Here is a 13,415-nt window from a genome sequence, read left to right as displayed (position 1 = left end):
ACCCCCTCGGCTGGTTCCCCTGATCTGATCCTTGATAGTTGGTCGGCTATTACATGGGACTTTCCTGGCCGTACTATAATGGTGAAGGTGAATTCCTGCAGGAGTAGTAGCCATCGACTTACCCTACCCTGGATGATTGGTTTATTTATCAGGTACATTAGTGCCTGATGGTCCACATAAAATGTGAACGGTGTAGCCAACAAGTCGTGTCGAAACTTTTGTACTACATACACCATCCCTAGTGCCTCCCGCTTTGTTGTGTTGTAGTTCCATTCAGCCCTTGACAGGAGTCGGCTCGCGAAAAAGACGGAATGGTCCAGTCCTTGTGTCCCTACCCGTGCGAGGGTAGCACCAATTGCAAAGTTGGAGGCATCGACGTGTACATGAAACTCCTTGTTCCAGTCTGGGTATACCAATATTGGTGCACTCACCAGCCGATCTTTCAATTCTTTGAAGGCTTCTTCCTGCTCCGTACCCCATACGAACAGCTCTCCCTTCCTCGTTAGCTTATCTAAGGGCCAGGAAACCTGTGCAAAGCCTTTGATGAATCTTTGGTAGTAGCCGACATGGCCCAGGAATGATTTCACCCGTCACATTTGTTGGGCTTTCCATGTTGACAATCACTCCTATCTTGTCCGGGTCTGTCTTCAGACCTTCCTTACAAACGATGTGGCCTAGAAGCTTCCCTTGTGGTACCATAAACCTGCATTTCCTTGGGTTCAGGGCTAGCCTAGCCTTCCGACACCTCTCCACGCACTCCCCGAGAGCCTTCAAATGGGTGTCCTGATCGCTAAAAATCGGCCAGTCATCCAGGAATGCCCTGAAGTTTCCTACGGACATCTTGTCAAAAATGTGCAAAATTATTCTCTGAAAGGTTGCAGGTGCATTACATAGTCCGAAGGGCATGCGATTATAGGCGTACACCCCTTCCTCCACCACGAATGTGGTCTTCAACTTGTCTTCTTCCGCGATACTTATCTGGTTGTACCGAAGAATCCATCCAGAAATGTGCATATCTCATGCCCGGCGTCTTCTTCTAGGATGCTGTCAGTGAATGCCATCGGAAATGGATCCTTGATGGTTACTGCGTTCAAGTACCTGAAGTCTACGCATATCCTTATCTAATTAGCTTCCTTCTTAAGAGAGATGACTATTGGGGAAACCCAGTCACTAGTTTCTACTTTGAATATGATCCCTACTTCTAGCATTTTGTTGATCTCCTCATTTCCTTTGGCTGCTTAGTTTTTGTTCATCCTATACGGCCTCCTCTGTACCGGTTGGGCTCCTGGTACGAGGGTTATGCGGTGTACACATAGCTCCAGCGGTACCCCTTCAAGTCCTTGTAGGTCCAGGCAAAGACGTCCTTATATTCCAGAAATATCTTGAAGGTTGTTGCCTTCAGCACGAGGTTCCAATCATCCCCTACAAATATCATCTGCAGTTCTTCCTCATTGTCGAGATTAACCTTCTTCACATCTCTTTCCTCATACTTGATGGGTTTATCTCATTCAAACTGGTGGGTTGGCGTCTCGTCCATCTGCGCCATTCCCTCCTGGTACCTACCGTACTCCGGGGGAAATGACTGTTCTTCCATACCGCCACTTGATTCCCCTATCTCACATATTTGCAGCATGTGACACTCCGGGTGGAAGACCTCATAGTCCTTCATTTGCCAATGAAAGTCTGGCCAGTGAACTAGTTCCATCTTCGGAATATCCGCCCAGTTCCAACACTCCTTCCTCGTTGGGCTCTTTCCCTCCTTTGTCTCCTTCAGAACCTCACTCCCATCTATTTGAATCTTCTGAGTCGAAGTCGGATGACGTGAGCTCTTCACTGATGGACTGGTTCCTTAGATCGATTACATACTTATGACCGTCACTCTCGATTGAGACCATATTCTTCTTCCAGTTATGATTGGCTCTGACCATGTTCATCCATCCCCTTCCAAGGAGGGCGTCGTGCGCTTTTCTTTCCAGTGGGATGACTACGAAATCCAGAAGGAATTGACGTGTCCCAATTACCACCTTTTGTGCCATGAGGGTACCAAGGGGTTTGACACCGTGTTGGTTTGCACCGACCAGGTGGAATGTTGGTGGCCAGAGTGTTGGCTTGCCAAGGCTTCTCCAAGTTTCCTCCGGTAGTACGTTGACTCCGGACCTGTCATCCACAATGGTGTTTGTGAGCTTTTATCCCATTATATCCATCTCTACTACTGTCGGTTTCCATCCAATGATTACCGTGAGTAGCATAGGGTTCATGGCGTCCGTACCAAGTCCCTTCACCGAGTCCGTACTACATGGTTTCGTCATCGTTTGGTGTTCCTGGCCGAGGGTAGTGTCCCCGGTTGCATTTTTCAGGGCCATCCTCAACTATGGCATGGTCTGTAGAAGGTCGGATACCCATACGGATATTGTGGTCTGTAACATCTACTTAATGATAGTTTTCTCCGGTCCTAACCGGAGTGGTGTACTGGCAGCCGGGTGCGAGGCCCTCCGCTCTTCTGCCATTGCCCGCTCGATATCCACCCTGGCTTCCTGGAGTCTTTCCTTCTCCATGCGAGGGTCAGGATACATGGCTTTCTTGTTTTGCAATCTTGTGATTGCCAATACGCCTTCCCCTGGTCCTTCCACCTCCAGCATATTCACCCCTTTTTGCTTTGGACAATCTATGTCCTCATGATTTCCTGGGTCGCACCATCTACACAGTAAACTTCCTGCGTCACCCCCGTTTTGGCATTCCCGCGCAAAGTGACCCCATTCGTTGCACTTCCTGCATTGAATCATGGGTCGTCCCTTTGCGTCGTATTGAATTCTACTCCTTGGCATGTTATAATTGGATCTATTGTTACCCCGCCGATTGTTTTGTACCCTCCAAGGGAGGCGTCAGAGTTTGTTGTCGACTTCGAAGGTGTCGTCGGCGGTGTGGCTTGGTCGGGTTGGGCGTAGAGCACTTGTGTGCTCCATGCTTTCAAGTTGTACGGGCATTCCTTAATGGAATGCCCCATTACTTGGCAAATGTCACAGAAAAATTTGCGGGGACAACTTCCCTTAGTGTGTCCTTCCGTCTTGCAATCGGTGCACCATAGCTCTTTTCCTTCCCTGCCACTTTCCTTGTCACCCTTTCATTCCTTCATCATCCTCATCATATCCTTCCAGAGTGCTTGCACGGTTTTAGACCCCCCATCGCTGTCTTCATCCGTACTATCAGCATCGCTCACCCGTCGCTTCCCCCAGGATGTCTTGTTTTCACTTTCAATATCCATCGCACGGTTGTATGCTTCATCATATGAGGGCGAAGGAACCACTTTCATCGTCTGTCTAAGGGACGGTACCAATCCTTCAACAAACCACCGCTTCTTGAGGCCATCAGCCGACTGGTTCTCCATTTTGTTAAGTAGTTCCCTTAGCCTTCTATTATATGCGCGCACGCTTTCACTTTTCCCTTGTTTAGTGTTGTAAATCTCTGCCAAAATTTTGTTGTCATCCCTTAGGAGTTTGAACTCCTAGAAAGCCTTGTTCAAACTATTCCAGGATGTTTCATACTGGGCATTCAGGTCTGTATACCAATCAATCGCTATTCCCCGCAGGGTGGCTGGAAATGCTTTCAACCAGTAATCTTGGTCATCCTGGCCATTTGCTTCCCAAATGGTCACGCATGTCTTACAATGTCGTACGGGATCCTCCGACCCGTCGCCCATGAATTTTGGAAGCTTTTGTTTCTACGGAGTGTGTGCCATTGTTCTTGTCTGGAAGGTTTTATGTAGCGCTTGGAAGTGACTAAATGTTAGAAAGGTATTGTGTCCGGGAGGTACCATACGCTCTCGGTCTGGTTGGACCCTTGTCCACAGGGCTCTGGTCATCCTCGCTCCTATAGTCCCTCCTTCCCGGGGTTTCTGGATCTGACCCTCCTATTTTGATGCCCTCTGACAAGGACAAATTCCTGATGCCAAATAATTTTGCTTCAAAAATAGTGGCGATCTCTTCGTGCAGGTCCCGTACCGCCTCCTCTCCTTGTTCAGAATATTCCGACGGGTTGCTCTGCAACTCGGCTCCAGAGTCCTCTTCACTTGACATCAAGTGTGGGGCCTGGTCGGCGAGATCTTCCTCCGCTACATCTGGAAGTGGCAGGTTCCTGGCGACCTCGGCCAACTCCTTCCACGTACACGGCCTTTGTCTCTCCCGACTACAACTCTAACTCACACTCCGACTTCTGCTATGTCTCTCCGGGCTCTTCGAGTCAACAACCTCCCTTAGCCGCCGTCTCCTTTCAACCTGTTCTTTTATGCGGAGAGATCTCCGTACAGTTCCCCCGTCTTCTCCTTCGGTGGCAATGGTACGTTTGTCCTTGTTTGGCCGTAGGGGCATCAAGTGCCAGAGTTACGACGTGGACTAGCCTCCCTCTCCTCTTCCTCCCTATGGCTCCGCTCCTCGTACCTTCGGACTACTTATTGCCGACGGAGTTCTCGTGCAGTTTCCTCCCTTCGGTCTTGAAGTGTAATCAGATTTCTAGCGAGTAACCTTGGAATACTTCCAAGCAGGTCAAAGATGGGAGTGCTGACGATGAGTTCACCACGTACGGTGCCTTCCGAGACGGCTCTCTCCCGAGCCTCTCTCTGCACGTACTACGTAACCGACACGTCCCACAACTCTACCAAGTCTGTCGTCAACTGATCCTCTCGTGCCTCTTTCGCGGTACTCTGTTCATACGTGTCGCTGTCCACGACAATTAATTGTTGGTTGAATGGCCGGTCCATTAATTCCTTCCGCCTGCCGCCATAGTTATCTCCAGGTTCGTTCAGGCAACGGCGCCAAAATGTTTAGTCCTTAATGTAAGGTTGGTAAAACTCACAGATAACACAGTGTTTTCCACACGTACCAATTATTCATGTACCAGTACATTCATATATCACAACATAAGTAATAATGATAAACAACTAGACCAGAAAAGTTATATCTTTATTGATTTATCCAAAATATCCATACATAATCTCCCCTGCCGAGGTTCCCTCCAAACAATATATAGACCTGACAGTTGGCCAAGATGCCAACCATCACCAACTCCCAACTACCCGACAGGAACCTCTCAGTGATGCAACATAATCATAAACACACTTATAATTATTATTCTTACTAACATAAGTTCTTTACCCCTAACAGACTTCTACCACGTCAAGGAGGTAAGATGCACCAAGCCCCCAATGGACTAAGGATCTTACGACATTATCATGGCCCGTTTAAAATTAATGTCATTCAATAAATATGTAGGTGATTTGAATATTATTCATTATCATATTATTACTGTTATTATTATTTTATTATTTTTTATAAAAGAAAGATTTGGACAGAGAAAACAACGAATGGTAAAGAGTAATCAAAGATTGTATTGTTGTTTAATTACCAGATACTATTTTATTAATAAAGAATATTTGATAATTAATGCAATCAATTATTTTATTATTATTTGTAAATAAATAATCAGTAAATATTATTCTATTATTATATACAGCCAGAAAATCGAGGGGACATGACACACTGATCAATATCATGGTTACATGTTTAGAGGGTTTTCTTATAGCAGTTAATTGTTCAAGGCATCGCAAAGATGCCAATTTTCAGTCTTAGATCCTCAAGGATGCTATTGAGGAGGTTGGGCCACAAAATGTGCCCCAAGTAGTGACAGTTTCAGCCCATGTGTGCAAAGCTACAAAGAAATTAATTGAGACAGCTTATAGACATGTCTAGTGGACTCCTTGTTGTCTGCATGGCATGAATAATGCACTCAAGGACATGGGAAAGATTGATTGGATCAAAGCAATGGTCAGTGATGTTAAAGATATGCAAATGTTTATCTACAACCATCACACTTCACATGCACTCTTCAAGACCTTCTCTAAGACGGAATTCTTGAAACCTGTCAAGAGTACATATGCATCCTATTTCATTCTCTTGGAGAGAATGCTTGAGTTGCAAGAGGCATTGCAACTAATGGTTATGAGAACAAAATGGAATCAGTGGCTCAAGTCCAAGACAAAGTAGGGGGTGAGGGTGAAATATGTAGTGAAGGGTGATGTATTTTGGGGTGTTGCAAAACATATGATCTCCATCATTACTCAAGTTTTATAGGTCATTAGATATGAGGATGCTAATGCACCTAGCCTTGGAGAGGTGTATGAGTGCATTGATACTATGAGGATTGTCATGCGAGAGAAGAACCCCACATTAGCATTCTACAATGAGCAAATTCAGCCAATAATTCATTGGAGACGGGAGAAGCTCAACACTCTCTTGCACATGGTTGCCTATACAATGTATGCATTGAATCCAAGTGGTACAAGCAAAGGCCTAGTAGAGTTACACCCATATAGGATGTTGAGGTGAATGGAAGGTTCTTTAGAGCCATCCAAAAGATCTAAGATCCTATAGAGGCTAGCATCATTTGTACTAAGTGGACAAAATTTGCCACTCTTAGGGGTTATTCTGAGGCAGCCAAGATGGATTGTTCAAACTTCAATGTTAAATTGTTAATGTCCACTTCAAAGTTTAGTTGTATTTAAGTTTTAGTATTTTACTAATTTGGCAAACTTTCATTTGTAATTCTTATATATATACATCTTTTTATAACTATTTTTTCAAGTATTATATGTCTATTAACACCATCCTCCCTGCCACCTCTCTCCACTGTCGTCCCCAAATTTAGGTCCTTGGTCCCTTGTCCCTGCTTCCCCTCGCGAAAAAATTCCACGGCCCTATGTTTTATAGTATGTATTAATCCCTTTTGGAGGTGACTGACTTTAATTTCTGTGATTCCTGTTACCCTTTAATATCCTTTCTTCTTATGTTTAGGATAAAAAGCTGCGACTATCTTGTCTTTTGTTTTTATTGGTGATTTGACTTTGTCTTATTCAGCAAATTTGTTTTAGAGTGTAAATCTTCCTTGTCCTGTAATTGCTGCTCACAGCTGCATCCCCTTTCAAATTCTTTTAATCCTTCACACACTTCCTTAATAAAATATTAACATTTCTGGATATTTTAATCTTAAAACTGAATTCAATGGAGCACACTTATAATACCCCAAAAGGACTACTAACAATTTGGAGGGTTTAATCTTAGTTTAATTTTAAAGAGTGGACATTATAGTAAGACGCTGTTCCATAAATTAAAATGCTCATTCTGTATATTCCAGAAAACTGAATTTTATGGAGCACACTTGCAATCCCCAAAAAGAACTGCTAACAATTTGAAGGATTTAATGTTAATTTATTTAGAAGAGGAGATATTACAGTAAGACACTGTTCCATGAATTAAAATGCTCACACAACCCAACTATATTTTTGAAATAAGAACACCCCATTATACTTGATTATAAAAAATAAAAAATCGACCAACCTAAAACTTCCAAACAAAAAAAAAATTCCAATTTAAATTTGATGGACATACTTCTGTGGTGGCTGAAGCAGGCAAAAGAAACTTCGGAGAAAACTTCAATTTGCAGCTGTGGATACCAACACAAGATTTCAATCTGCAGGTTGTGCTAAGGTCGTGGGTAACCTTCTCATCAATAGCTTCTCGTTCTTCTTTCTTAGCTCACAGAATAACAACCACGCTGAAGATGGTACAGAGGTAAATGGAGATAAGAGGTGGAAAAAGTGTCTATTGCATTTTATCACAGCATTCTGAAACAGCTCAATGAAACTCGTGGGGTTCATTTGGAGTAAGAGATTGGATGCCATGGAAGCCCACAAAAAGGCCGCGCTAGTTCAGGGTTGGAGGATGTTCTCTAAGAGGCTATGGAGAATACAGAGGTATAAAAGCTATGGATTATGGTCTATCGGGATAGGGATCAACATAAAATATTGAAATGACTGGAAAATAAAATCGAGGTCCTGGAACCCTTTCAATGGGACTGGATTTTAAGGATTTATGGTGATCGCTTGAAAAATTTACTGCCATTTTATTGGAATAACAAATATGCAGTGACAATCAAAAGTGAAGTCTATAAATACATCTGCGGGAAGCGAGAAAAAAAAAAATTGCATGGGACCGTTTTCCCTGAACGATCTTCCGAAAAATTCTGAGTTGGCACGGTAATTTTCAAACGCACCCAACACACAACTTTCAGATTTAAATTTCCGTTATACCTCTTTTTGAGCTGAAATATTGACGCTTTGCCACCCTCTTTGGCTAAATAGGAGTGTCAACACGGCCAGACGTTTGAATTTAAGTTAAAAAAATAAAGCAAGTCATGGCTTTAAAAAATATATATTTGTAAAGAAAGAAAGGGAATGTGATTATTCATTGGGAGAGTGTTTTGTATGTTTAGGGATTTCTTTGGTGTATGATAGAAACTTATAGTAGTATAACTTTAATCATTTTGTTTTATATTTTTTTTATATATTAGATTATAATATTATGAGGGAAAATATATTTCTAGTGATTCTTTGGATTAGTTCATATGAACAAGGGTATCCAATTCACTAATGTCTTTCGTATTTTCTAGTAGTATAACTCTCTTGACTTTGTTTTACATCTTTTTTATATAGTAGATAATAATGTCATGAGAGAACATATATGTTTAAATCACTACTTGTTCTCCATTTTAGTTCATATAAGGGGATCCAATCCATCAAAGTCACCTAAAGTCAAAACTGATCTAATGTCATAATTAAGGAGCCTATATCACCATCATTCTCACCAATTAATTTTTTGATAATATTACGAGTTATTTGATTAGGTTGATATGACTAAGAGGAGCCAATCTATCAAAGTCTTCCAAAGGTCAAAACTAACCCCATGTGACATACCATTATCCTCACCAATTAATTTTTTTCTCTAATTATTAGTACTTGTGGTTAGGCTAGTATTATTGAATTGTTTTTTCACCAATTAAAGTACTAATATTGATAATAATATTAAGTCAACAATGTAATATAAGATTAACATTTTTATAATACAAATAAAATATAAGATTAGATTATGCTTATTGTAAGGTAATACAAAATAATAATATTTAAAAAAATAATACAATCACATTCTCAAATAAATATTAAATTTTAGAAGAGTTAGATTTATAGCTTAGTGTTAGTTTAATTAAGAGTAGGGTTCAATTAGGGTTAGGACTATGATTCAATTAATGTTTAATTAAAGTTATAAAATAAATTTTTGAGTTAGGGTTAAATTATGGTTATAGTTCAAACATGGTTAGGGTAAGGATTTAATTAGGGCAATGGTTAGATAAAGTTAAAATTGGAGTTAGGGTTAAGGATCAATTAGACTTATATGTAAAAAAATTCACTTAATTAGGGTTACTACGTGGCGAGGGATTTAAACCACAAGTCATTCTTAATTCAGTTGATATGACTAATAGCACTTAATCAGCCAGATCATCCAAAGGTCAAAACTGACCCAATTTCATAATTAAGGAGCATACCATCATTCTCACCATTGTATTTATTGCACCTACCCTCTACTTAAATCTTAATGAATGGCATAATCAAGAAATATCATCACCCTCACTAATATTGCTCAACCAATTAAACTGCAATCCTATAATAATTAAAACTTTAAATTTAATAATATTACATAAAAAAGAAAAAATAGAACTCTTAAAAAATTTATAAAATTATATTTATATATTTTTATTTATAATAAAATATATTATGCTATATTAATAAATAACTGTAATGACCAAATCAATGGACAAACTTAACCCCTGCCTGAAAAGCTCAATATTAACATACTATTTAACAATAACAGGCTAAATAGAAGTTAGATCAGGCTACCAAATTGAAAGCATTCTTAAGCGGCTGACAATTTGAATAAAGACTACAAAAAATTATGTTTGAACTTTTCATCAAAGCTTCTTATTATTAATTTATTTTTAAAAAAATTAAAATGAAATTTTTTTTTAAATTAATTATTAACATAATAATTAGTTATAATAATTCTATAAAAAAATTAATATATTGAAACATTTTAAAAATTTATAGTTCATTTAATTGATTTGTAACATGATTTTAAAAATTTATGTTGTAACAGTAATTTTTTTTAAGTTTTTTAATTTCGATATTCAAACTTGGGCATCTCAATATTGATTTTGAGTGTCACAATTTTAATCATAGAGTGTTTGGTTATAGTGTATCTCTTAACTTTATCTATATAAAAAAATCTATCAAAAGCTATCATTAGTTGACTTGGATTTTTCAATAAAATAAAATTGAACATTCAATTTAACAACACCTCAATCAAAACATATATGAAACTATAAAAAAAATAGCATTAAAAAAATAGTAAATAATATATTAATAGTAATAATATATTAATAATATTAATATTAATCTATATTAATAAAATTTGTTTTTACTTTCTATTGAAACTTACATTGGTTTTTCAAAGTTTGAAATTTAGATTGATTTGGCAGGAACTATGCTGATAGCTTCAAGTATAAACTGTGTGAATTTATTTCTTCCAGGTTTATGATCCATTATCAGGTAGATAGATGGAGTTTGATTCAAAACATCGAAAAAATAAATTCACAGAGTTCATAACAGAAGCTATGCACAATAATAATATGGATTGTGGAAATCATATGACTACAGCAATATTTTTATATAATATTTCTATATACAAATCCTCCAGACATAAATGTTGAGAGGTGATTGCATTAGCCTCATTGCCATACAAATAGTTTAGTCAGATTTAAGCGGGTGAAAATAGGATGGAACTAAAAATTGCCCAACCAGCTTAAGAATTGCAATACAAAATTCATGAAACCATCAACTAGAGGAAGCTTCCTAAAAAATCTCAACAGCTTCAGCTTTATTTTTTTTAAGAAAGCCCCTCGATGAAACCCCAGCCTTAATCTATTTTTAATGCTACTAAAAGAATTGTCTGAATAATGCATGAAATACATGATAAGATTTTATGAATGGTTGTAGAGGTCACTTCAATGGGGCTAATATCTCTATATAGAGATTCCCAATTTTTCAATCTGCCGAGCCATTGTAGATCTAAAGACCTGTAATCCATCTTTGAGTTGAATGAATAAAGAGTTTTTCTGTGTGTCAATACCATTTTCTGTTTAACTGTTTGCTTGTTTGCTCCAGCATTCTGTGCTTATTTCTGTTTATCCTGTGTTCTCAAATTCTACTATAGACAGGATAGTTGAACCATTGAAAAACACAAACATGGCCAGAAATTTGAGCCCCAATTTAAGAGCTGTGCCTGACCTAGAAGAGGGGGCTTTTGAAGCACAGCCACAGAGATATTTCCATAAAGAAAATTTTTTTAAAACTACTTCAAAAAATAATGTTAGACACATTGGCCAGAGAAATCTTAGAAATGCATTATCAGGGATGATCAATAAATCTGTAGAATATACTAAATATATCAGGAATTTAGCCTCTGTGCTTAGTTCTTACTTCAAAGAGTGGGATTCTACAATGGCTCTGGAGTTCAAATTTTCCTTTATAATCTACAGATGCCTCTTAAGTGAACCCCATTTCTGTGGATAAGTTTCATAACATTCCCATTTGGGAAAAAAAAGACCAACCAGAGTATCTATCAATTACTTAAAATCTTATGAGCACACAAGCTTTTTTCCTGAGCATAAAAGATAAATAAAATGAATAATTACTCTTGCAAAGAGATTTTGACCATGGCATACCTTTTCTGTCATGGATTGAAACTTGGAATCATCCTCATCATCAGCCATTAACACGTCTCCTTTCAAAAGAGAAAGCCCATTACCCACATCATAATCAGTTTCTTCCCCTCCATTTGCCACGCCCGAAGGCCCAAATTCTTCAGAACTCTGTCCGCCCACTTCCATTGCTCGATTATTCATCACAGCTCAGACCCAACACAGAACAAATTGAGCTCAATTTTTTTTCAATGTAGTCTAAAACTAAAAATTCATCTGAAAATGAGCAAATTTTTGGCAACCCAACACAAATCTTGAGCTCAATATTTTCCAATGAAGTCTAAAACTGAAAATTCGTCTGAAAATGAGCAAATTTTCGCAAACCCAACACAAATCTTGAGCTCAATTTTTTTCGATTAAGTCTAAAACTGAAAATTCATCTGAAAATGAGCCAAATCTTTGGCAATAAGCATGGTTTTTGTTGTTAAAATTTTGTTTCTTGTTTTTGGTCTTATGTTTCCTTGGGAGTTCCGAAGGCTTGTAGGATGTTTTGAACGTAGACTTGATATTGCCGTTGGGTTTGAAAAGGTTTATGATCCCAATGAAACAGAACAAAAAACAACCATTTCTTCAGTCATGGTCAATTCAATTTCAATCGTAATGATTGTCTCTCATGGACGTTATTATTGACAAGTGATTTTATCCTTGGTTGCCGGCGATTCAAATTAAATTACGACAGTGTTCTTTCGTCAAGCTATCATTAGAAGACCAGCTCATTCCTTTAATGGTTGTAATGCCCTTTTCTTAACCGTATGATTGAGAAGTACACTCAGGGCTAAAGTGGGTCCTTATCTAGATTCCTTTTTCATTTTTATGGGTTTTTAAATTAGAAAATAAATATAATAAAAATGTCAAAATAATAATAAATTTCATGTTTTTTAAAATTTTTATTTAGAGAATAGAGAAGTTATAAAAATTGAAGAAAATGGAAATGGTGTCAATAATGGTTAATGTAATTATGTTGTGTTCTATTAAGAGAAGAAATTGGTGTTAGATGCAAATATGCTAAGAGAGGAGTGAATCGGTGCATGCTAAATTCAAATTTGAAAATCAAACGAACATTAAAACTATTATTATATCTCACAAAAGCAACTATGCAAAAAACAAAATCACACATCGACACATGAGAACCCTAGATATACATGAAAACCTAGAAGGGAAAAAACATAATGAGAACGACTTCTTAGATCTATTGTCCAAATCTAACCTCATGAAATAATAAAGATCTTACAATGTTTTGTAGGCACCAACCCACAAGAATTACAACCTTAGATGGAGACATCGATCCTTAATCAAATTTGCAGGCACCAACCCGCATGAGATACATATCCCCTAATCAAACGAATTGAGCACCAACTCAAACAATAAGGCACCAACATCAAAATACATATAAGAGATACAAATAATGTATTATATGCAAACCTTAACAATTCAGTGTTCAACATCTATCTGATCTAACATGCATCATAATACTCTCTCAACGTGTATGAGATAAGCAACTTGATTCACACTCTTCAACTCATCTCTGCTCCTTACTGAATATACAACCCTTGCACAACTTTTTCCACATCCACCTACTACACAGCCTCGGAATGTATCTAATTAACATTATGCATGCATTCCAATGTTAATTACATTTGCATGTCAGCCTAGAACATATTTACAGCATCCACAAGTCAAACACAAATACAATCTATAAACCAAACATGTAGTTGACT

General features: G+C 38.3%; 1 protein-coding gene across 3 annotated transcripts in view; it reads right to left on the bottom strand.

The window, feature by feature from the left end:
* The window catches only part of LOC131068771 (exocyst complex component EXO84B), a 202,287-nt gene extending 189,904 nt beyond the window's left edge, over positions 1 to 12,383 (bottom strand). For 2 of the 3 annotated variants that reach the window (XM_058004034.2, XM_059214075.1), the window contains exon 1: positions 11,662 to 12,375. In XM_058004034.2, coding sequence (XP_057860017.2) covers positions 11,662 to 11,841 — 180 coding nt within the window. In that variant the 5' untranslated portion in view covers positions 11,842 to 12,375. Of the gene's footprint in view, positions 1 to 11,661 lie in introns of all 3 variants that reach the window. The other variant, XM_058004032.2, reaches the window with a different exon arrangement.
* Positions 12,384 to 13,415: the final 1,032 nt, after the last annotated feature.

The sequence above is a fragment of the Cryptomeria japonica genome, chromosome 11 (assembly GCF_030272615.1).
Source record: "Cryptomeria japonica chromosome 11, Sugi_1.0, whole genome shotgun sequence".
NCBI classification, from domain to species: Eukaryota; Viridiplantae; Streptophyta; class Pinopsida; order Cupressales; family Cupressaceae; genus Cryptomeria; species Cryptomeria japonica.
This window is presented reverse-complemented; position numbering and strand designations above follow the sequence as displayed.